At 39.7% G+C, this 26,166-nt stretch overlaps 1 protein-coding gene and 1 long non-coding RNA gene across 6 annotated transcripts in view; one reads left to right on the forward strand and one right to left on the reverse strand.

The window, feature by feature from the left end:
- The window catches only part of RBMS1 (RNA binding motif single stranded interacting protein 1), a 214,023-nt gene extending 212,246 nt beyond the window's left edge, over positions 1 to 1,777 (reverse strand). For 2 of the 5 annotated variants that reach the window (XM_020288476.2, XM_020288475.2), the window contains exon 1: positions 1,294 to 1,777. In XM_020288476.2, coding sequence (XP_020144065.1) covers positions 1,294 to 1,368 — 75 coding nt within the window. In that variant the 5' untranslated portion in view covers positions 1,369 to 1,777. The remainder of the gene's footprint in view (positions 1 to 1,293) is intronic. The other 3 variants (XM_020288478.2, XM_020288481.2, XM_020288482.2) reach the window with 3 other exon arrangements.
- LOC142872351 (uncharacterized) lies at positions 1,637 to 19,184 on the forward strand. Its single transcript, XR_012920555.1, has 3 exons — positions 1,637 to 1,763; positions 2,629 to 2,779; positions 18,161 to 19,184. It is a non-coding gene; the product is annotated as an uncharacterized LOC142872351 (long non-coding RNA).
- Positions 19,185 to 26,166: the final 6,982 nt, after the last annotated feature.

The following is a 26,166-nucleotide window of genomic DNA, read 5'->3' on the forward strand; positions in this document are numbered from 1 at the left end:
ACAAATACAGGGGTGCATTGTAGGTACATGACAACATGGCCCACACACATTCTAAGAAAGAAAAGCTTATCAAGATTGAATCAGAGATTCTTTGTACCAGGCCAGAAATGCGTGTCTGCCAGCAACCAGGGCATGATTACAACCTCCCAAAGAAAGTTCAGACTCTGCATCCATACCTGATTCTTTTGTGATCTAGAAGGACAGCCCGAGTAGTGACAGATGTTAGTGGTGGATGTCACGGGCTGAAGAAGGCTGGTGTATCCTACTCCTACCCTCACACGTGTGGCAGAAGCTTCCAAAGCAGTGAAATCTCCAGTCTTCAATGGACCCAAATAATGTTTTTAGTGAGTTCAGGAGCCATCAAATTCTTACCGTTAAAATAAGATAGGCCCACTAACAAAGTACCCGGGGTCCCTAGAAAGCCAGTCGCAATTTATATGGCTACATGTCATCAGCTGTTGTTACCTAAGTGAGCCGAGGCCACTTTTGAGACAGCACCATTGGAAATCGATCTGTGGTAAGCAAATAAGGTACTTTTGGCTTGGTGTTTTTGTTTTTGTTTCCTTTTTAACTAAATACAAAGTCACTTCTTTCTCCCCACTGTAATCTGCCCATTGTCTCTCCTTTGCAAAAGCTACAGAGAAGATTAAAAGGGACCTCAATGAACGCTGAGTGAACTTTGGCCACTTTTCTACCCAAAACAGAAGCGTAAAAGTAGAAATCAGTAACCAGGTGAAGTGCCACACCGCACAAAGATCAGAGGCGAGGGGCGGGCGCACCGGGCTGGAGGCGGGGAGCAGAATGTCCCGGCCCCCCTCAAGCGCCAGACAAGGCGCGCGCGGGAGGTTGAGGGGCGTCCTCGGGGAGGATGGGGGAGGCTCCGCGCCGCTCCGAGAGAGGCGAAGAGTTACTGCTGGCAGGGCGAGGCCCTGGAGAGGGGTCGAAAAGCCGCGCCAGCAGCGGGGCCAGGCGCGGACCCCGGGCGTCGGCCGCTGACCAGCCAGCGCCCCGCGACCCTCCCCGCCTCGCGGGCCAGGAAGGGGCTGGCGGCTCTTTCCTGTCTAGTCTCTCCCCCCGCGGCTTTCTGTAACCCGATCTCCGCACTCCGCTCACCGGGAAGCCGCCGCCCCGCGCGCCGCCCGGCTCAGCCCAGGCCGGCGCTATAGTTAGCAACCTTCCATCAACTCCGCCCGGGGGCGGCGGGGGCTCGCGGCGCGCGCCCTCCCCGGCCCGACCCCGCGCGCGCCCCCGGCGCCCCCTCCCCTGGCCACCCCCACCCCCGCGCCCCTTTACCTTCGCCTGCAGATACTGGGGGTAGTAGTAGGTGGCGTACTGAGGGTACATCTGCTGTTTCCACACTTTGCCCATGAAGCTGGAAGGGAGCCTGCCGTGCAGGGTCGCGGACACTTTGGGGTTTCCAAGTCTCGATCTCTCCTGCCTCTCCCTTTCCGGCGGCGGCTGCGGCTGCCCAGGAGGCTGCTGCTGCCGCTGCTCCACCTCCCAGCCGGGACCAGACGTCCTCCTCCTCCTCCTCCTCCCGGGCAGAGAGAAAGACACTGCAGAGCGCAGAGGGCACCCCGGACAGGGCGCTCCCAAGGAGTTTCCTCCCGGAGCCCGACTGCGCCGGGGCTGCCAAGGGCTGGCGCGCTGGCCGGCTGCGCTCGGGCGGGCGGGCTGCGCGGGGCCGGGCGGGGATCAATACGAGTGGAAAGTGCTGCTGCTGCGGCGGCGGCGGCTGCGCTCGGTGCCAGGCGGCATCTGGGGTGGGTGCGCCCGATGGGGAGAGGGGAGAAGGGCTGGCGTACCGAGGCCGTGGGGGAAGGGCGGGCGGGGGCGGGGCTTGGGCGCCGCCGAGCCCGGGACCCGCTGGAGGTGAGGGCTGAGTTTTAACCACTCCTCACCTCCCCGGCTCGCGGTTGGACGGGCGGAAGCCCTGGGAACCCGGATCGCTTTGTGTCGGGGGTGGGGAAGTGACGGTGGGGGTGGATATTGGGGACCCGATTAAGAACTGCAGAGCAGGCACCTCTTTTGGTTTCCCGAGTTTTATCTCCGTAAGGGGGAGGGGAGGTAAGGAAAAAGAGGAAGTCTGATTAATCTCTCACTTCCCCCCCGCCCTGTGATTTTTTTTCACAGGGAGGGAAAATGATTGAGTGCCCAACCACAGAGCTGGAGTCGGGACACCTGGGTTCTCCTCAAGCGCCCACCCCAGGCCACACACTAATTTTCTAGGTGACCTTGGGAGGGTTAGTGTCCTTCGGTCTGGTTTTCCCAGATGTGAGAGGTGAAATCAGGCCCCCTGCACAAAGGGGAGGCAGAGCTCACCCACACGCACCCCCCACACCCCCACACCCCTCACAACAAATAGATGGATCTTTCTAAGGGGGGAGATGCCCGCAAAGAGGCAGAATGTTATTAGAGGACACAATATAGACATCAGCTTTTCTCTGCCTCTTTCTAATGCTGCCAGACAGTCTGTCAACTCCCACTCAGGAGCAAGGAAACTCCCTGAGTTTGGAATATTTTAAGGCCATTTTGAAAGTCACGCCGGCATATTGTTGCAGTGTGCTTCGGTGACACATAAAATCAATCTCTCTCTTTCTGCCTCTCTCCATCTCCTAATTGTCACAGCTCTAGACAGCCCCAGACGAGCAGTGGTTCAGTTCACTAGGTAACTGGATATAATTTAATGGAGTTAATTGGTCCCCGAAGCTGCCTGCAGAAGACTTTTATATTCTAACTCAAAAAAGAGAGATAATACTGAAATGTACAAATTGCACAGGTAAGAGAACATCCCCAAACTGGGGATCTTGCACATCTAGTCGAAAACTCATTTGCTATCAAATAGACCTTTATTACTTTGTTTTGTCATTTTGGTTTTCGGAGAATCTGTTATTAACACAAGGTAAATCAAACTCAACTGGAACGCATGATTTTGTTATAAACAGTTACATTTTTATATGATAACATTTTAAAACAGGTTTGGAAAGATACTTTGAAATAATGAAGAAATAATGAACTGAAACCCTTATAATCTTTACATGATTTACACAAATTTCTAGGTCGTACAAAAATAAAATAAATGTAACCTCAGGTGGGAACATTTTGGATATGCCAGGAGGCAAATCATGTCCTTGTTCACCTATGTGAAATACTAGAAGGAAGCTAGGATTTTGTTAGCATCATCTATATCGAGGGCACTGTTGAGGTTAATGACAACCTGAAAGTTAGAGTGGTTCACTGCCTCGCTAGGGGAGCTTAAAAATTTTTTAATATTGTTTCAATGTGGGACCCTTTAATGATTTTAAGCAGAGAACTGACATGAACTAACTTGTGTTTTAGGAACCTAGGAAAACTAAGAAGGATGGTTTGGAGGAGTGACTAAAGGAAGAGAATTACATTGAGAACAATCTAAGAAGTTCTAGGTCTGAGGCAATAAGGGAAACTACCAAACTTAGACTGTTCCACTTACTGTTTTTTTTTTTTTTTTCTGGATGATGAAAATTCAGCCTGTTTTAGAGATCCCAAATGCAAACCCATACTTATATAGACACTTGATTTATGACTGGACTGGTATTACAGAGCAGTGGAGAAAGAATGAACTTTTCAATAAATAATTCTGGGTCAATTGGTTACCCATATGGAAAAAATGAAATTGGAGCTCTGCCTCACAAATACCAAAGAATGGGGGTGGAAAGAGTTCAGATGAATTAAGACCTAGATAGATATGGAAAACAAAAGTATAAAGCTGTTAGAAGACAACATAGAGGAATATCTTTTTGACCTTGAGATGGAAGGATTGGTTTAATAAGAGTGTAAGATTAATAAATTTGACTGTGTTAAAATTAAGATCATTGATTCATCAAAGGATTTTATAGAGTGAAAAATACCCCCACAAAATAAGTTACTTGTAATGCATATAACACGAAAGGTTAATATACAGAATATATAAAGAATATATATAGAACTCCTTGGAATCAATAAGAAAAACACAACTTATCAGAAAATGAGCAAAAGAGTGTGTATTTCACAGTGGAGAAAGAAAAAATATCCAGAAAACATATAAAACAATGTTCACAGTCATTAGTAATAAGAGAAATTCAAGTTCAAATAATAATAAGATACCATTTCATACTCACCAGAGTATATATATATATATATATATATATATATATATATATATATACACATATATACCCAAGGAGATAATAACACAAAATTCAGAAACAGTATCTCTGAGGGAGAAGGATGAAGTGTTTAGGGAGGAACCAAGAAGATACATTCCATGTTTTGCTCTGGATTGTGGATACCTAAAAATATTATCTCAATATTTTTTCTTAAGTAGTTTATAGATTCTTTTGTATTTTTGCTATATTTTATGCCAAAACATTTTAAAACAAAAATCAGCTTTTAATTCTAAAAATTATCATTTTCAAATACATACAAAAGCAGAGAGAATAATGACTCTTCTGTTCCTAACACCTAACTTCAATATTCATCAACATTTTGTCATTCTTGTTTCACACATACACTTTCATTTTCCTGGAGTATTTTAAAGCAGATCTTAAGCATCATATTTCACCACTAACTATTTTAGTATCTTCCTCTAACAAATAACTTTTTAAAAACACAATACTACATCACACCTTACAAATTTGACAATAATTTGTTAATGCCAGCTAATACTCAGTTATTGTTCATTTTTCTCCTATTGTCTAAAAATCATTTTTTGTGGTTCATTTGTTTCAATCAGGATGGAACAATGTCCACATTTAAATTTGGTTATATGTCTCCGAAGACTCTTTTAAGTGAGTGTCCCCACTCACTTTTTAAATTGATATTTATTTGTTAAAAGATTTGGGTCATTTGCCCTACAGAATTTCCCACATGGCTGATCACAACCTCCTGGTGTAATATAAAGTGATGGTTAGTTCTAGATGTTTGATTAGACGCAGATTCACTTCTTTTTGGCAAAGAATACTTCCTAGATGGCATTGAACACACACAGGGGATGTGATGTGCGTCACATCAGGAGAAACCCAATTACCCCGATTAGATTAATTCACATTGTGTGCCTATATTAAAACATCACATGTACCCTATAAAGATACACAACTAGTATATACTCATTATAATTAAAAATAGAGAAAGAAAAAAAGAAAAATTAAGACAAATGTGTAAACAAATATAATACAAAGTAGAATATGGTGTTTTAAAAAGTACAAATGTAGCTTAATACAGGTTAGAAACAAGAAAATATTTTATTCAAGTAGGAAAAGTATTTCATGGAGGCTGTATTACCAGATACATGTATTGAGGAACTAGTGGAATTTGAACTAGTAGAGAAAAGATGAGACATATGAGAACACATATGAGTTTTAAAAGGGACAAATAGAAAAAAAATCAATATATCCAAACCAATACCAGTTAGAACATAAAATGGGAAAAACAACTCAATACATATGGCAAAATAGAGTAAAATAAAATATTTAGGTGTAAACTTAGCAAAATATTACAAAACCTGTGAGAAAAAATAAAGACTTCTAAAAGATAAAGTAGATTTGAACAATCTACTGTTCATTACATGATGTTCATTACATGTTCTTGAATATGTCATAAACATCAATTTTTCTATATAAATTAATATGATCAAGTTTATATATAATATATAAATATTATATATAAATTTATGTTTTATAAATTTATATGCTTATATATTAATATATAATATCAAATATATATTAATATATAATATCAAATAAATTTATAAATTTAATGCAATTCCCTCCCAAAAAAAGATTCATCAAAAGTTCAGGTATTGCCGGGCGCAGTGGCTCACGCCTGTAATCCTAGCTCTCTGGGAGGCCGAGGCGGGCGGATTGCTCAAGGTCAGGAGTTCAAAACCAGCCTGAGCAAGAGCGAGACCCTGTCTCTACTATAAATAGAAAGAAATTAATTGGCCAACTGATATGTATATAAAAAATTAGCCGGGCATGGTGGTGCATGCCTGTAGTCCCAGCTACTCGGGAGGCTGAGGCAGAAGGATCGCTCGAGCCCAGGAGTTTGAGGTTGCTGTGAGCTAGGCTGACGCCACGGCACTCACTCTAGCCTGGACAACAAAGTGAGACTCTGTCTCAAAAAAAAAAAAAAAAAAAAAAGTTCAGGTATTACCAGTCTGACTTATCCATTACAAAGTTACACATCAGCCATTCACAGGATGGTTTTTAACATTTTTGGTGTTGCCTCAATCCATTATTTTATTATGAATTACAAATTTGTGGTTTTGCACATTTTATCATTTCTTCTGCACTTTTTGGTTGGAAATTGTGGAGAAGAACTTTCTCTCTTCAGGTCTTTGGTTAACTTAAAATACAGTTAGCATGGGAAAGTAAGAATAATTTCGCCCTATTTACCAATGTAAAAATAATGAGTTGGTGTCATAGAAAACTCCAAAGCTAACTAGTTTTAAGTAACATTCTGAATTGATGAATTTTTATATTGTATTTGAATTGCTTCAATCCATTGCAGTCATTATTCCTGTTGATGCTCAAGTTATCCCATCTTTGGCCAAAAGGGACCCCTTTGAAATTGGCTCCTGTGTCTTTTTTTTTTTTAATCTGACCCTAATAGTCTTTTTGGTTCCTCTTTTTGCTTTCTAGTATAAGATTGTCCCAGATTCTTATGCAGTTCATGCACAGACCTTAATCAGCCATTTCTCTAAAAAATCCAGTTCTGTTTGCTTTTAAAAAAAATTTAAATAATAACAATTTATTTAAAATATTTTCTACATATTTATCACATTTGTAAGAAGTAGTTCATGAAAGATTCTTAATAGAAGTTTGTGCCAAGGTAACCCATAGGAAAACATGAGTCATTGAATGATTTTTTTTCCCAAGAGAGGTTATACATTTACACCTTCACCAACACTGAAGAAGCACCCTCTGTGTGCAGAATATTGAGCACACAGTAGACTTGGTGCTTGCCTTTATGGACCTTATGATCTCATGAGGGAGTTAGAGACAAAACAATGATAAATTGTGATAAATTCTATGAAGAAAGCAACAGGATAATGGGGGAGAATAACTTTGTGATAGTTAAATTAAAAAGTTAAGTAGAGTGGTTGAGGAAAGTCTCTTTGAGGAAACATGATAAATAAGAATGGGTCAGCAATAAGAACCTTGCATAGGGTAAAAAGCAGAGGGTTGTGTTCCTGCAGAAGAAGCAACAAGTTAAGGACCTTGAGGCATGAACTGTCCCACCTAAGGTCTCCAATTTGGTTTCTCTTCTAGCCAAAGGTAAATATTTTTTGACATAGTTAATCAAAAGTGGACCGAACAAATTAGCTTTTTTTTTTTTTTTTTTTTTTTTTTGAGACAGAGTCTTGCTTGTTGTCCAGGCTAGAGTGAGTGCCGTGGTGTCAGCCTAGCTCACAGCAACCTCAAACTCCTGGGCTCAAGCAATCCTCCTGCCTCAGCCTCCCGAGTAGCTGGGACTACAGGCATGTGCCACCATGCCCGGCTAATTTTATATATATATTAGTTGGCCAATTAATTTCTTTCTATTTATAGTAGAGATGGGGTCTTGCTCTTGCTCAGGCTGGTTTCGAACTCCTGACCTTGAGCAATCCGCCCGCCTCAGCCTCCCAGAGTGCTAGGATTACAGGCGTGAGCCACCGAGCCCGGCTCAAATTAGCTTTGATTAATGCCTTTCTTCTAATGCTGTCTGCCAGAGAGTATTGAAATAATTGAAGGATAAAATGAGACATTTTGCTACAAAAAGCCTGTGTGCTATAGCATCAGTGAATTGAAAATGGATGTAGGTGCATGAGAAAGACCTCATGCAGAACTTGGGGAATTACTGGCTGTTGAGTACTCTTGTTTCTCTACTGGGTAACTAGGTGTTATCTGCAATACATTTACTGAACACTTAAACATAAAGGCAACACAGTTTTTACAAGATGAAAGTGTGACTGGCATATATGTTAGAGTCTTTAGAGGGTTAGACAAATAAGACCGTAGATAAAAGGGAAAACCAGTGCTTATAAAAGACAATGAGGTTTTGTCATAAACCTGGAATTGTTTTACAGTCTTCAGGAATATTTACGTATAAGTCTCCTAGCTTGATGTTTCTCAGACATTAATCCTCAGGCCCTACTTTCTTGAGGTCTGAATTAAAAAACTAAAATCTCATTATATTTCATTGCTAAAGAAAGGTATTTGCTTTACACATAGTAATATGCTTTAAAAAAAATCATCAAAATTTTAAAATTCTCAGACAGTGTCCTCCTAGCCCCACCAAAGTTTGAGAAGCACTGTTTAGTGCCCACTTCTTACTACCACTCATACCTCCCTTCCCATTTTTCCACATTCGTTTCCTTCCACCATGTGACCTCTTGGCTTGTAGTTCTTTCCTTCCTTCCATGCCTGCTCCTTCCAACCCTCACTCACTACATGATTGTTCAACTCCAACCAGACTTGACCTTTTCGGCCTAGACTCTAGGCCCTAGAGCATCTGTCTATCACCTTTCATCACCTGGTTCACTCTTACTCTTTCCTTTAGACTCAGTTCCATCCAAACTTCTTTCAGCCACCAGGTTGGGTTGAGTGCCCCTCCCATGGCACCCAGTCTGAACCTCTCTAAGGACATCAATCCAGTGAATTCACCTTACAGATAAGGATACAACTGGCATGAAGTAGGGTGGAGTTGGAGGAGAGTTGGAGAATTGCAGTCAAAAAGATCAGTGCAAAAATGTATACTTGGAGAACTACAAATCATTCATTATGACTTATAATTCCAAGTACATACTGCTATGGTTTGAATGTCCCCTAAAATTCACATGTTGAAACTTAATCCCCATTGTGGTGGTATTAAGAGGTAGGACCTTTTGAGAAGTGATTAAGTCATGAGGGTTCTGCCCTCATGAATGGATTAGTGCCTTATGAAAAGATGGGAAGGAACTAGCCCAGGCCCTATTTGTCCTCTGCCTTCAGCCTTGGGAGGACGCAGCAAGAGGGCCCTCACCAGACACCGAATGCTAGCCCCTTGGTCTCAGACCTCCCAGCCTCCAGAACTACGAGAAACAAATTTCTATTGTTTATAAATTACCCAGTCTGTGGTATTTTATCATAGCAGCACAATTCAACTAAAACGTGCGCAGGGGTGAGTAAAATTGAAGCTAGAAAGATTTATATAGGGCCAGACCATGAGAACCTTATTAGAATATCACTGTACAATAAGTGAAATTTTCAAATATTTTAAGCATAGTCAACATGAAGAGCCTTGTAAGTCACCTGGACTTTATTATGCAGGCAAAAGGGAGTTATTGAGGGGTTTTAAGAAATCTGAGTTGCAGTCTAAGTTACAAGGACAGATTTATGATCATAAAGATTACACTGTCATCAGCATGGTAGGCAGAGTCAACGGGAATGGGTGAGACTAGAATCAGAAACCCCAGTTACTCCAGGGAAAAAGTGACAATGGCTTAAACTAGGGTCAGGATGTGCAAGAGCAGTGGGAGTGATCCTTACTAGGTGCAGGCAGTAAGGGGTGCATTGTTGATGGAGAATTTAAAAGTACTACGAAAGTAACTTTAAAAAAAAAAACCAGTCTGCTTTATATTATCACTGTGCACCCTTTTTTTTAATCTCTAAACAGTGTCAGTAATAAAACACACACCCCTGAAAGAAAGTTCTGTTGGTCTAAGTTCCAAACTATTGTCATGGTTACTGTTAAGGTTTTGTAATTGCATTAGTTACCTATGGCTGATTAACAATTACCCCCCAAATTTAGCAGCTTAAATAATAAACATTTGTTATTTCATGGGTTTCTGAGGATTGGGAATTCGAGAGTGGCTTAGCTGGGTGGTTCTGGCTCAGGGTCTCTCATGAGATTGGGCTGTCAAGTGGGGCAGTAGTCACCTGCAGATGTGACCCACTCATGTGGCTGTGGTGGCATGCTCAGTCCCTCTCTCTCTGAGTCTCCGTCTGTAGGACTGCTCATGACAACGTGGCAGCTGGAGGGAATGATCGGGAGAGAGTGAGAGCACCTGGTCAACCAAGACTCAGTGTCTTTTATAATCTCATCTCAGAAGTGACAAACCATCAATTCTGCCATAGTCTACCGTGTTTCCCTGAAAATAAGAGAGGGTCTTATATTTATTTTTCCTCAAGAAGACACCCTAGGGCTTATTTTCAGGGGATGTGTTTTTTTTTAAAAAAGTACAGTACAACAATCTACATTTATTCAAATGTAGTTAAGTCGTCTTCTTCCAGAACATCATCATAACTCTCCAAAACCCAAATTCCATCCTGAATTTCTTGCGACTCTTTTTCCTTTAGAACCATTTTCCCCAGTCTCTCATGTCAAGCAATAGAGTTCTCTTGGGGCATTTGAGAAGGGCTGCTTGGCTTCTTTACCACTCCGTGACAAAATGCAAGGGTTGAGCAAATACACTGTATAGCCACGCCCATCACTAGGTCTTATTTTCGGGGTAGGGCTTATATTGCTTAGAAATCCTGCTAGGGCTTATTTTATGGGTAGGTCTTATTTTCGGGGAAATACGGCGGTATTAGTCACCATGTGGCCAGGGACTGCGTATACAAGATGTGAATACCAGGAGGGGAAGATCATTATGGGCCACCTTGGAGGCTGACTGGCACAATAATAACATAATATAGAAACTTCAAATGAGCACGTTCTTATTACTTACTCTACTTGCTCATGTAATAAACATTGTATGCTACATGGAACTTAATTCAGAAAATTACTTAGTAAGCAGTTACTCCCCATTCTCTCCCTACTCTTAGTCCCTGGAAACCAACAATCTGCTTTCTGTTTCTGTGGATTTTCCAATTCTAGATATCTTATGTAGATGGAATTATATAACATATGGCTTTTTTTACCTGGCTTCTTTCCCTTAGCATAATGTTTTTGAGGTTCATCCCCATTGTAGCATGTGTCAGTGCCTCATTCCTTTTTATGGCTGAATAATATTCTGTTGTGCATACACATCACAATTTGTTTATTCATTCATTTCTTGTTGGATATTTGTATTGCTTTCATCTTTTGGCTGTTGTGAACAGTGCTTGAACATAAAAGTGTTTGTTTAGGGGGTAGGGTACTGATGTTCAGGGGTCATTGAACACTTGAGTGAGTGTATCCAGCAGGTACTCCCATCTGTGAGTCTACATTAAAAGGAAAGACTGGAGATGGAGACAGACTTGGGAGTCAGCAACAATAAATGAGTTGTGTTTAATGTCAAAAGAAGGATGAGATCATCTAAGGAGAGGACACACATAAAAAAAAGAGCAGTGGGCCAAAGGTAGGAATTAAGTCAAAATGTTTATAGAATACAAGACTTGGCTAAAACTCCTAGACATTCTCTGATCTAATACCTTGGGTCTCCTTAGCACCAAGCTAGCTTACATAAGACAGAACTTCTCATTTATTATTGACCTATGGACTGTACAGGACCACACAACTTCTTTCAATGACTATTCAAGAGTAAAGCCATTTTTATGAAGAAGAAATCCGTTCTTATTTCTAGGTGCTCACATTGCAATTTAGGACATTAAGAAATCACATTCTGTTCCGTGGGTGATGGATAATGTTTAGTCAGTCCTCTGTGATATAAATAGCTTCTCAGGCATCTTTTCTATTGACTAAATAACCCCAGGTCTTTCATCTTTCCTTTAAATATTTTCTAATATTTAGATGTATTTTTTAGATCTCCCATAATTTGCTACATAATGATTCAATTGGATAGTCTAGCAAAGTGCTATCTCATGCTCATTAGAGTGTGTGCTCTACCGAGTTCTTATAGTATACCCTTCTAAGATAGTATCATGTTCTACTATTATTTCTTTATTATTTTTTTCTATTTTTAAATTTATTTATTTATTATTATTTTTCTTCTTTTGGGGGGATTCTGTTGGGATTATCATGCTTATATATTTTTTCTTTTTTTAAATTTATTTATTATTATTTTTCTTTTTTGGGGGGGAATGTTCTACTATTATTAATATAAAAAGGAGCAGGACAAACCCACTATTGATTTATTAGCATCTTTAACTTGTGTTCCATTATGATCTCAAGCCCATTTGTTGATGTTTGTCTAGATCTTCATTTCTCTTATTATTTCAGTAGAGCATATTTTAATTTCTGGGTACATGTTAATGTTTCCTTCACACTTTTCTATTACACTCCTTTGTTTTACACATCTCTCTAAATTATAAAGAACACCAATTTTATTCCTGTATTTAAGTGTTAATAATTTTGTCATATTTGCTATCATACCAGAATTGAGAATTTTCCTGATTCTATTTTGTTACTAACGGGGAATACTGACCAACATTGGGAACCTCAAATTCACCTCCAGTGTGGTAGCTTTCACATAGATCGACACTAAGCTATTCACCTGCGCTTTTGGGAATATTACTCTCCATCAAATTATGCTCCTAGGATTGCATGAGCCCTTTTATGTTTGCAACCTTCACACTCTAATGGATATTGGAGCATAAGCAAGACTGTAAATCTGTCCAGAGGACTAAATTCCTGCTCATATGAAACTCAATTGTTTCCATTTCCTGTATGCACAATGCAGAATGCAGTGATTGTAAACCGTCCAATCTCTGTCAGGACTCTCCGCATTTGGTATATGCATTGTGATAGACACAGCAAGGGTAATAAAAGGTGAGTAATCCTGTGCTGTCAAAATGACTTCTATGGAATCCTTTGTATTTGGAAGATGTCTGGCCTAGGGGGTTGAAGGAAATCTAATCTAGCACTCAGAAGAACAGTACCTGTACCCTGATGTCTGGAAGAAAGTGAGTTAGACTCCTAGGTAATGTGATTACAGGGCAGTAGTATTAACTGCTGTGCAATCATTAGGATATCCTAACTTTTTTGAAAGATTTGTCTTTTATGTACTGAAAGAGGAGCTAACACCCCTTAGCAAGTATTGTGCAGGGAGACTAGATTGCCTGATAATTGTGTGGGTTACCTACTTCGTTTACCCACTAAACCCCTGGGTCATTGGTATTGGTGGAGAATGGGCAAAGTGTGGTTAGCTCAGGGTACCCTTGCCCAGCTAGGATCCAGACTGAAAAATGAACACTTTCTAGTTCGCTTCCTGGAGGTCAGGCTCATCTTTGACTTCCATGAATCTGTTATACTCGATAGCTCTTATACAACGTCAGCCACTTACTAAATGTTGTTTCATTTAACCCTCACAATCTCCCTGCTTTGTAGGCTACTATCTTTGCATTTGCAGATGAGAAAACAAAACCCTGTGAAGTTACATCTCACTCATGTCTTTTTAACCACTGCGGTACTAACGTTGACTGTAGTCAATAGCCACAGGTGAACATGCACAGCAACTTTAGCCGACAGCCGTGATACAACTTTTCTAATTTTTCATTTATCAAAATAAAATTGTGAACATTTAAAAATAATGTAATGAAAACATATATGTATATGCTAGCTATTCTGATTTACATTACAAGTAAAGCTGCCTGTAAAGTAAAACAAGCTTTCAGTGCTTTAAAGCTTTCTTCATCACACAAGAGCAAAACGGATCCGTCGTCAATGCACAGCACACACTATCCTGTGGACTGTGAGTGCCGGCTGTGGGCACGGTTTCGCGGCTGGTGAGCGCTGTATCGAAGTGGTTAATTTACATATAACAATGATTTTTACATAGTTGTTATCATAGCAAATGCACAATTGCAGGTTCCATCATTCTCATGTAACATTTCATTTACATTTTTTCTGTGTTGTGTAGTTTTTATAGTTACAATTTTAGTAACCACACAATAATGCACTCAGTAAATAGTTGATCATTTTTTTAAAATTCTTAAATGTATTTCCAAACAAGGTCACAAAAGTTTTAAAAAAAAGAAAAAAAATTCTTAAATGTAGCAGTGAAAATTAAGGCAGTACAAATACATCTCACTTTAGGAAAACCAGAATTATGGACAAAAAAAAAAATAGTAAAACAGAGGGTGACTATTCTCTTAATGAAATGATTCAGTATAGAATTCCTTTAAATAGCATGCTCCCCTGAATCTCTGGGGGATTCAGTTTCTCAAAATCAAGAGTTGCACACATATGTGAAGGTCTGCTGAAGGCTGGATCATTTCTGAGGTCCTTTCTAGCACCACCATGATTAATGCATTATTGTGTAAAACGAGGCTACCCATATATTCTAGGTGTTGTTCAGTTACAGAAACCTACAGAAATGAAGGATGTGTTTGCTTCGTAGGCCCTGGTGGTTCAATAAAAACTCAGAAGGGATTTTCTCTCATTCCCTTTCATGGTGCCCGAGTCCAGGCATTTCTTAGGACTGTAGAGTCCTCAGGATGTCAGGGACAGCGGGCGGTCATCTATTCTAGTCCATCCTCCTGCCTCCAGTCGGGGTCACACCCAAACCAGCCCAGACAGATGAGACTCTGTCCTATTTTTAACAAGATCCAGGGATGGGAGCATTCCTCATTTCCTCAATAACCCCACTTCAAAACATATCCACACTTTCAGTTTAATTTTCATGCTGTTAACAGCCTCCATGCACTTCTCAAAACTTTAGATCTAACACAGGAGACATTTTTTACTGCGTTTAAATTAAGGAAATAATGGAATATGTAGGAATCAAACAGAAAACAAGAAGTATTTTAGATTGTCTATGACTTTAGATATACTAGCATAATGTCATATTATGTTGTAACATTAAGATATATGTAGCAGATATTATTTATTTAAAATCTCAACTTTTGCAAGTGTGAATACATATCTTAAATATTGAGAGATAATTACTGGAAATATATGATTATATTTAAGTGGGAAGATAATGATACATTCTCACCACCACCTCAAATGATTTCATTGTTGCTTAGTGAGATTAAATATATTTAAATAAGATTGAGATTAGATATATTTAAACAAGATTAAGATACATGACAATGAAAAAATATGGTTTTGTATTTATTTGTTCAATGAGGTTAGATTGTTTCAGGGAAAAAATTACTATTTACCATTCTTCTGATGTTCTGTTAACTGCTTCCCATCAGCTTTTGATTTCAGTTCTTTTAAATATTAGGAAGTTGGCCGGGCACGGTTGCTCACACCTATAATCCTAGCACTCTGGGAGGCCGAGGCGGGTGGATTGCTCGAGGTCAGGAGTTCGAAACCAGCCTGAACAAGAGTGAGACCCTGTCTCTACTATAAATAGAAAGAAATTAATTGGCCAACTAATGTATATAGAAAAAATTAGCCGGGCATGGTGACGCATGCATGTAGTCCCAGCTACTCAGGAGGCTGAGGCAGGAGGATTGCTTGAGGCCAGGAGTTTGAGGTTGCTGTGAGCTAGGCTGATGCCATGGTACTCACTCTAGCCTGGCCAACAAAGTGAGATTCTGTCTCAAAAATAAATAAATAAATAAATATTAGGAAGCTGAAAAATTTGAGGAGGCTTAAAAGAATAAAGAGTAATGAAAGATAGAAATGGCTACTTTAATTCAGACCTGCTGAACATTCTGACTTTTATGTTTTCCACCCAGCTCCCACCCCAAATCAAACGCTTGTTTGCTATTGCATGGGAATCTTTCTTAATAGGCGAGACAGGTTTTTCTAGAGCATCATGTGTTAATGCTTTAGTTTGGGTGAGTTTTATTTTATAAATCTATCCTACAAAAGTAGATTGATTGTTTTCCTTTAATATCAACATTCAGACAGACCAGGTTTTCTCATTTGCTTTTTCTTAGAAAATTTCTGTTTTGAAAAATGTAAACAATAGTATAAACACTCCCCTGGTTCCTGTCTTCTCTTGTCTGTTGTTTTCTTTTTTCCTTTTGGCACTGAGACTGATAGGTAGCCACAAGCACCAGATAAGAGTTGTCTATCAGATTTAGCCATTCTGCACATGATTAATTTTGTTATGGGCAAAACATACTATGTTTTCTAGGTTTCTCTGGGAGCTACTGTATGAAGCTACTCCTGCCCTTGAGTCATCTCAGTTTATGTGTAGTAAAGTACATCTTAGTTCAAACAATGCTTTCTTCCATTTATGCTGCAGCACCTCTTTGACTTTCTAGAATCATGTTTTCATTCTATGAAAATGGTGAATATCACTTTGACAAGTTGTCTTGATCTTTTTCCATGACTTATAAAATACCTATGACAAAGACATGACTTTATTTTTCATGTTATAATGAATTTTGAGGCAAATTACTTTAGTAAAAAAGAGAAAAAGAGGATAGTCTGAAACAGATAACAAAATAAAACAACAACAAAGAGAAAGTTCTCTTTCCCCTCAGGCTCTGGCAAAAATATATAAAGTCCTCAAGGGCAATGAAGTTTTGTATTTTACCAGTGTTCAGTGGGCATATGATCAACAAGTATTACTGAGTGGTTAATAGGTCTGCAGACTTAGAAAATTTAGTCCAAGATGTATTTCCTGATCATATGAAACTATAATGTAGTGTCTTTATATTTTATATATGAATGGATTTTGGTGGGTAGGAGCCTAGAGACAGACTTAGGTTTGAACTCTTGTGCTTATTTAATTTTATTGAATTTTTCAGCTTTACTGATGTATAATTAACAAATACAAATTTTATGTATGTAAGGTATACAATGTATCTTTTGATGTACACATACATTGTGAAATGATTACCACAATCATGTTAATTAACATACTCATCACCTCACATAGTTACCTTTTTTGCTGTTATTGTTGAACCCTTTCCATTAATTGTTGTGTGACCCTGTACAAGTTACTTAACTCTGTGTGTCTCAATTTCCACGTTATAAAATGGAGAGGACAATGATTTTTCCTTTTCATGGGTTGTATTATGTGTGTGTGTGTGTGTGTGTGTGTGTGTGAGAGTGTGTGTGATGTGTATGTATTCAAGGGCTATCCAGAAAGTATCCAGCCATGTAACAGTTCTTGTTGTATTGACAATGGCTGGATACTTTTCCAGACAGCCCTCATATATGTGTATGTGTGTGTATATGTGTGTATCTATCTATCTAATCACTGAGAAAGGTGCCTGGTAAATAATAAGCACTATATGTTAGCTATTATGGCTAATATTACTTTTTAAATTACTTTTTTTTATTTTTGTTTTCTCTTACCAAGTTGTGATTTGATATTGCTAGTTTTAAAATGTAAGGTCTCATTACCACTATTATTACAGTGATCTTGGGCATTAGCAGTATGGTATTTAAAGATGATTGCCAGGAGAATAGGAATTCTTCATAGACATTCCACACAGCACAGGAACTCCTGGGTGATGTACAAACATGAAGAAAAGAATTTACCCTTTACTGATTAAAGTAACTACTCTTTTGTGATTAAATGAATCCTAAGTTTCAGTTAACTGTCATGAAGTGTCACAGAGGCAATAAATTATGACTCTTACTTGAGATGTACAGAGTTGTCTCGATCTGATCAAGTCTAGAGAGTGGATGGATAGGTGGGTATCCATCTTCCAAACTTCCTTTAGTTAAAAGGAACCTGCAAACTTCCTAAAATTCATACTTGTTGCCTTCTCTACTTGTTCCATTGTGCTCTCTCTAAGTTTGACTTGTGTTTTCCACATTTAGATAACCAATTGCCAAGTTTCAAACTCCTTCAGATGACAGGGAACGGTTAGTGAAAATCACTGGGTCTTTTGTAAATTCTCCCTCTTCTTTGTGCTGTATGTAAGACTTGTTTAATTTTAAAAGCACCACCATCAGAATACTTTCTCATTTTAAATTTTCATTAATTTATTAAACAACTATTTACTGAACACTTGTATGTGTTAAGCACTTGGTATATAAAAATAAAAAAAACCATGGTCTTTGTTCCTATGGAACTTACATTCTGGTAGTTGATCCTACAGTTGATACAGTTGATCCTAATTATTATTTGCTCTACTTGCTAATTTTTGTTTTTAATTCTGAAATCAATACTTGTGCGCTGTTGTGGTCATTTGTGGACATGCTCAGAATGGTGAAAAATTTGAGTCCCTTGTTGAGCATGTTTCCAGCTGAAGTCAAACAAGGCAATGTTCTGCCTTCTTGTTCCAGCTAAGTAAACTGTGTCCTTTTGCAATCTATTTATTGCCACTTATTTTTTTTTTTTGCATTTTTGTGTTTTTTATTGGTGACTTCGCTGTTTAAAAAGGTCCCAACTGTAGTGCTGAAGTGCTGTCTGGATGAGTTTCTGAACACAAGAAGACCGTGTTGTGCCGTATGGAGAAAATATGTGTGTCGGATAAGCTTCATTCAAGCATGAGTTACAGTGCTGTTGCTGGCCGTGAGTTCAACATTAGGGAATCAGTAATACTGTACATCCAGTAAAAAGAAGAGGAAATTCACCAATCTGTATATGAGCCCGCTCTAGAAACTGCTCAAGTAACATCGATAGGACATAATGAAGCAATAGAAAGAATGGAAAAATGGCCGAATTTGTGGATTCATGAGAAGATGAATTGTGAGGCTGAAAACCAAAGAAATGTACAGCCCTGTTATCCAGGGTCAGGAAAACACTAAATCCCTCTAGGCAGGTGCTTTATCATAAGGAAATACTGCATATAATTATCTGTTAGAAATATATATTAAGTATGGTCTCTTTAAATAGAAACACACATACAATAAGATTATATATTGATGAGTTGACAAAAATGTTATAACCAGAAGTTTGCAGGAACCTAACCCTGTATTTCCTCTAGGAGCAATGGCTCAGTTTTCAGTAATTCAGTGTTTAGAGTGATTTGATAGAACATAACTACTATGAATAACAAGAATTGACGGTATATTCTTTCTTACTCTGTAACCATGATTTTCAGTGAGGGTGATTTTGTACTCCATGGGACATTTGGCAATGTTTAGAGGCATTTTTATTGTCATGACTAGGTGCAAGGTGAGGGTTGGAAGGGGGTGCTACTGGCATCTAGTAGATAAAGGCCAGGATGCTATTAAATACTTCCTACAATGCACAAGACAGCTTCCCACAACAAAGAATTATCCCATCAAAAATGCCAAACATGCTGAGGCTGAGAAACTCTGTTCTCTGCAAACTATTTTTATTAAGGGCCAGATAGTTAATATATCTACCTCTGTGGGCCATGTGGTCTCCATCACAGCTACTCAACTCTGCCATTGTACCAAGAAATAGCCACCGACGATACTCCAGCTGATGAATGGGTGCAGCTGTTTTCCAATAAACTTTATTTATAAAAACAGCATGTTGGATTTGGGCCTGGGTTTGTGAACCTCTTCATAGCAGTGATTTTCAGTCTTGGATGCTCATTAGAAGAACCCAGAAGCTTCTAAACAGTGGTACTGGCTGGACTCCACTCCCTAAGTTTCTGATTTGATTGGTCTGGGATGCACCCTCAGTGTTGGTATTGTTTACAAGCTCCTCAGGGAGTAGAATATACAGTCAGCATGGCGAGCCACTGTTCTGAGAATTGCTGTTTGTGTATTTGAAAATTCACCCAGCACAGTAGACCCTTATCAGTAATCAGCAGACCCTTTTCTTGCAGTCTGGCTTTTGTCCCAGGCACTCTCCTAAAAGTTCCCAAATTAATGGCCTTTTATTAGCACTCATTCCTCTGAAACTTGAAGGCTCAGGTTTAGAAACACTTTATGTTTTCAGGTCCCTTGAAACTCCTCACACTCCTGAATCTCCTCCTGTGCTTCTAACTGCTCTTCTGCCTCTTCTTTCACCTTTTGCACCTCAAATATAGGTGCTCCCTCCAGAGCTGTTCTAAGGCTCTTTCTGGCTAACTTTCCTTGGACTTTGTCATGGCTCCAGCTGCCTATAAACAATGTTCCTGCTGCTGTTGGCTTGGTCTCTCCCACAGGGATTGTTTTAGTAGGCCACCTGGTGATTCCACATAAAAATTATTGTTCACAAAATAATAACTGAAAGTTTCCTTGTCCAGATATCAACTCCCACTGCACAGGAACTTTCAAAGAACATTCTAGAAACTATAATTCTTACTGTGGAAATATCTTACAGGAGAAACAATGCCACGGTAAGGTCATCTAGGGACTTTGTAGCTTACCTGATGCATCTAGACCTACCTTATGCTGAATAGAGTTATTAGTGTATACAAATTTAAATGTTTAATAAGAATAAGTACGGTAAATGCCAATTTTGCATTTTATATCACCAAAACACTCCTAGAGGTCTCACTCATTACCAGATATGTCTGGCAGATCTTGGCAGAAGATGGGACCCAGATAAACCATGTAGTTGGCAAGAGTTTTAAGAGGATCTGCTCAAATGCAATGGCTTCAATGAAAAAAAAGAAAGAAAGAAAAAAAGAGGGTCTGTTTACAAAGGTGTGGGCAGGTGTATTTGTTTTCTAGGGCTGCCGTAACAAATTACCATAAACTTAGAGGCTTAAAACAAAAGGAATTTATTCTCTCAGTGTTCTAGAGGTCAGAAGTCCAAGATCAAGGTGTTTGCAGGGCTGTGCTCCATCTGGAGGCTCCAGAAAAGAATCCTTCCTTGCTTCTCTGGCCTCTGGTGGCTGTTGGCTTTCCTTGGCTCCTTTGGTTTGTGACCATATCACTCCAGTCTGCCTCTGTCTTATCACCTTCTCCTCTGTCTTTGTCTTCTCTGTCTTTCAGACCTCCCTTTGCCTTTCTCTTACAAGGACATCTGGGATTGGATTTAGAGCCCACCCACATAGTCAAGAATGATCTCCTCATGTCAAGATCCTCTACAAAGGATTCTTGTAGATTACATCTACAAAGATCTTCTTTCCAAATAAGGTCACATTCACAGGTTCTGAGGATTAGGTTGTGGACACATCTTTTTGGAGGCCACCATTCAAGCCACGATGGCAGGGTTGGGGGAAACAACAAGGAACAGTGAAGCCCTATAGGGTTGTCTGCTCCACACCTAGGCATGCAGGAGAAAGGGGAGGACGCACACAAGGGAACCTAGAGCCAACCGCTGTCCCTGTAGGGAGGAGAGGGGGCACATGACAGCAGTGTAGCTTTTGAAAAAGAAACTCAGTTAACGTGTGGACCGGCATAAAGAGAGCCAGTGGAATAAACACACAACTTCATTCCTCCCATCCTCATGTTGGTGTCTCCAACGGGTCAAACCAAAACAGATGCTAGCAAAAAAGATGCTCATTGATATAGTTCAAAACAAGGGGGGCAGAGAGTGGATCTGGAAGGGCAGCCAGCAAGCATCCTGCACATCCGGACATTATTGCTACTGAGGAGGTGTGAAAAGTCCTCAAGTTCAAGGTCCAAATGAGGTTGCTTTCACAAGTGCAGCAGTAACTTTAGTTTTTTCTCTGTAGAAGAAACAATGTGAACAGGTTTCTTTTTTTTTTTTTTTCTGTAATTTCAGAGTATAGCACACTGGTACTGGGAAATGTTAATTACCTCTGTGTTTTGGGAAAAGAACTTTAAGCAGGTATAAACCACCTCAGCCCTTTCTATATATAGGAATAATAACATTATCTTAAGCATCATCATTATTATTATAATTTTACTTCCCTTATATATATATTCCTTTTCTTTTTCTTTTCTTTTCTTTCTTTTTTTTTTTTTTTTTTTTGAGACAGAGTCTTGCTCTTTTGCCCAGGCTAGAGTGAGTGCCGTGGCGTCAGCCTAGCTCACAGCAACCTCAAACTCCTGGGCTCAAGCGATCCTCCTGCCTCAGCCTCCCGAGTAGCTGGGACTACAGGCATGCGCCACCATGCCCGGCTAATTTTTTCTATATATTTTAAGTTACCCAGCTAATTTCTTTCTATTTTTTTTTTTTTTTATAGAGACGGGGTCTCGTTCTTGCTCAGGCTGGTCTCTAACTCCTGAGCTCAAACGATCCTCCTACCTTGGCCTCCCAGAGTGCTAGCCTTTTCTTTTTCAAAAGGAATTTAGGTGGCTCATGAAGAAGAAGAGATGTGTTAGAAGATGCGTTAGAAGGTCTGAAATAGAAAATCAAGACCAGGAAAATGAGGAGAGAGGAAATGTGTCAACCTGAGGGGCTAACAGAGTTGCTGTCATTGAGCGTCAGGCGAGGTCCTGCCTTCCTGGCGGCCATGGCTGCGGTAACAGTTACGTTTGCGTTTCACTCTCACCGGCTCTGCCTACCTAGTCACGAGAAACTCCTTAACACACGATTCCGCCAAGGCTGTTCCCGGTTCATGTGATAGTCACTTTCTATGATTAAAAATTACCAGGTAATCTGCAGAGCTAATCACTTGTGGAAATAAAAATTTGAGAAATGGGGACAAGACTACAGAGGAAAATGGAAGGACCAGTGGAAAAGACATAACGAGAGGGCGGAGGGCGAACATAGTCACAGTCAAGGCGGCTTTTCTAATTGCTAATTATTTTCAAATTTTCTCAGCCCTCCTTTTATATTTCTGATTTGTTTTTATTGAGGTATAATTTATGCACAATAAAACTCACACATTTAAAGTGAACTGTTGATTATTTTTGGCAAATGTTTACAGCTGTGAAACTACCACCACAATTATGATATAGAACATTTTCATCACCACCCAAGATTCCCTTGTCCCTTTTACTGATTTATTAATTTTTTTCAGACAGAGTCTCACTCTGTCACTCCGGCTAGAGTACAGTGGTGTGATCATAGCTCACAGCAACCTCAAACTCCTGGGTTTAAGAGATCCTCCTGCTGCAGCCTCCCAAGTATTTGGGAATACCGGCATGTGCCACTATGCCCGGCTAATTTTTCTATTTTTTGTAGAGATGGGTCTCACTCTTACTCAGGCCGGTCTTGAACTCCTGACCTCAAGCAATTCTCCTGCCTTGGCCTCCCAAAGTGCTAGGAGTACGGGTGTGAGCCACCACTCCAGGCTGGTTCCCTTATTCTTAATCCCTTTCTTTGCTGGCTTCTAGCAACAACTGATCTTTTTTTTTTTTTTTTTTTTTTTTGAGACAGAGTCTCGCTTTGTTGCCCAGGCTAGAGTGAGTGCCGTGGCGTCCTAGCTCACAGCAACCTCAAACTCCTGGGCTCGAGTGATCCTTCTGCCTCAGCCTCCCGGGTAGCTGGGACTACAGGCATGCGCCACCATGCCCGGCTAATTTTTTTTATATATATATCAGTTGGCCAATTAATTTCTTTGTATTTATAGTAGAGACGGGGTCTCGCTCTTGCTCAGGCTGGTTTTGAACTCCTGACCTTGAGCAATCCGCCCGCCTCGGCCTCCCAAGAGCTAGGATTACAGGCGTGAGCCACAGCGCCCGGCCAACAACTGATCTTATCAACATCATTTAGACTTTTTCTAGAATTTCATATATATAATCTTTTATGCCTGGCTTCTTTCACTTAGCATAATGCTTTGGAGATTCATCCATGTTGCTGTCAGATATTGTAGTTCATTCCTTTTTATTTTTATTGAGTAGTTATCCATTTTTTTAAATATAACACAATTTATTGATCTAGTCACCTGTTGATGGAAAATTGAGTTGTTTCCAGTTTGGGGCAGTTATGAATAAAACCTTTATGAATGTCTCTGTATGACCATACATCTTCATTTTCCTTGGGTAAATATCTAGTAGTGGGATTAGATGGGTATATGGTAGATATATATTAAACTTTATAAGAAACTGCCAAACTGTTTTGAAATTAGCTGAATCATTTTACATTCCCACCAGCAATGTATACTATCGTTTCACATATTTGTCAGCACTTAGTATTGTGAATCTTCTTACTGTGTGTAGGTGGTGTCGTTAATTTGCAGTTTCCTAATCATTAATGATATGAAGCATCTTTTTATTATCTGTTCACCACTCTGGTAAAGTGTTCACATCTTTTGCTCAATTTTAAAAATTGGGTTTTATGTTTTATTATTGAGTCCTAAAAGGTTTTTTTTTGGTATTAAAATAAATTCTGATTTAGACAAATCCTTGAGCAAATGTGTTTTGCAAGTATTTTTCTCAGCTATGAAAAAGAAGTAATAATATTACTTATATCGTGGAGTTTAAGATTAAATTAGATTATATAATATGCAAAGGTTCTGGTACCTAATAGCAATTTGGTAAATTTGAGTTCTCTTCTGGTATCCTTTCCCCTTAGCAATAGATTCAAACCCTCTAGAAAAGTTGAGGATGATGCAAGCAAGAAAAAGTCTTTGGATGAGTGCATCTTGCAGAGAATAGTTTCAGGACAGAGTGGGGTTATAAAGGGAATTGCAAAGGATTAAGGAGGGGATAGTAAGGATTTAATCAAGAGGCAAAGATGATTCTTTCAGAAAATCGAGAGATGAGGGGCAATAGCATAAGTGAGAGGCAGCATGACATGCTGAGTAAGCACAGGCATTGACAGCCAAGTTGCTTGGGTTTGAAGCCCAGCTCCGCCACTTGCCAACTCTGTGGGTGTGGGCAAGTCGTTATTTAACCTCTCTATGAAAGGGCAGGGAAGAGAGCAGCCTAGGGAGAAAAGCTCAGATTTGCATTTGCTGGGGAAAAGCAGCAGCAAAGACCACAGGAATTTTGCAGGATATGTCAAATCAAATGATGCCTATCTTTTCAGTAAGGTGTGATGTTAAAATATCTGTCCAGAAAGAGAAAAAATACAAGGATGGAGTTCTTATTCTTTTTTTCTTTTTCTTTTACAAATGAAACATTGTCGCAGATCAAGGATGGAGTTGAGGATTAAGGAAAGTGAATTAAGTGAGGAATAGCAGTTGTTGAGACTCAAATAATGATCACCAACAATTAAGGAGGAGCCAGGTGAGCTTAGAGGGCATGAATTAGAAATCGCATCAACGGGCTTTTGTGACTTGCTCTATCAGCCTGGGAGCAGGAAAGGGAGAAAACAGAATCTAGGCCACTGAGGGAAAACAGTGGTTTACAAATATCTAAAGGATTCCAGATGAGCACATTGTTGAAATGGTCAACCATTTTATCTATACTGTGGAATAGTGAATTGTGTGAAGCTAAAGAAAGAAGTGTTCATGAGCACATTTTATTTCTGTAAGCAATAAAAAGAAAGGATCATTTAAGTGACAAATTTTAAATGCCTGCCCAGGTGGAGCAGACAGTAAGATGGAAAGAAAAGCTGAAGATGGCTGATACTTGAAGTTTGTTGATAACCAAATGCAGAGGGAGTTGAACTGATGGACAGAGAGGTGTCAAATGTTCCCATGCTCTGATCATAGGGAATTTTACAGTGAAGATTTTCAGGATAGACACCTTTGGAGGTTCAGGCACATGGACTCATGAGTATCAGAGTTAGAGTGGAGATGGAAGAAACAGCAAATCAGCTGATTAAAGAACTGTAGGGTCAGTTTTAGGAAAGGTAATGCTGGGGATGTGACATCTGAGGAAGTCTGAAGTCCCCATGAAACAAGGAAGCATGTTTTAGAGATCAGTAGATCGTCGCAGAGATTTTTCAACTACATTATTTTCTTGCCAACCAATCCTGAAAACAGGTGGTAGATCTGTATCCAGCTGAAGATTTGCTTGGCCTTGTCTTGGACCTAATGCTAAGTGAGTTTTTGTATTATCTTTGGTAATTGATGTCGTCTCAGTATTCACAGCACACCCACACTATGCTCGGGAAAACATGAAACTAACAAGCCCAGCTCTCAGTATCTTCCTCCTCAGTCTCAGACATAACAAGCCTGCTGGGACAGCTCCAGTGAGCTAGCTGCCTTTGCCTCATATAGAACTGTAGGGCTGGGGAGGGTGGAAAACAAAGTAATCTTCCTACCTTGCTTCCTGTGGGGCCATGGGTGAAAGAGTGGGAGGGAGAACTTATCCATACTTCCGTGCTGGTTTAAAAACATACCTTGGCTTTTGATTCAAGGTGTTAATTTATGTATTTTACATATTTGCACCCTGAGCCCCAGGGTTCTTAACTACATGTACACAAGCATGTAAAAGACCATTTAAAATGAGTTAGTGAAATCTCTAGTTCTCCCTCCTGCCTCTTCCATGTCAAGTGCGTTAGGTAAAGTTGTATTTGGAGGAGGTCTACAGGAAGAGTTAAACAACTTGAGAATTCAGCTGCTAGAGCTTAGTAGGGTACATCATTTACCTCATTGAAAAAAAAATTAAACTTGCCAATGTCCACCTCAAATAGTTTTAACATTTATTTAAACAGGGTCAGTTTCTTCTTTTTCTATGAAAACAGGCAAAATATTGCCACTTAATATCTTCATTCTGAGTAATCTATAGTATATA

This window comes from Microcebus murinus, chromosome 8 (assembly GCF_040939455.1).
Source record: "Microcebus murinus isolate Inina chromosome 8, M.murinus_Inina_mat1.0, whole genome shotgun sequence".
Lineage (NCBI taxonomy): Eukaryota > Metazoa > Chordata > Mammalia > Primates > Cheirogaleidae > Microcebus > Microcebus murinus.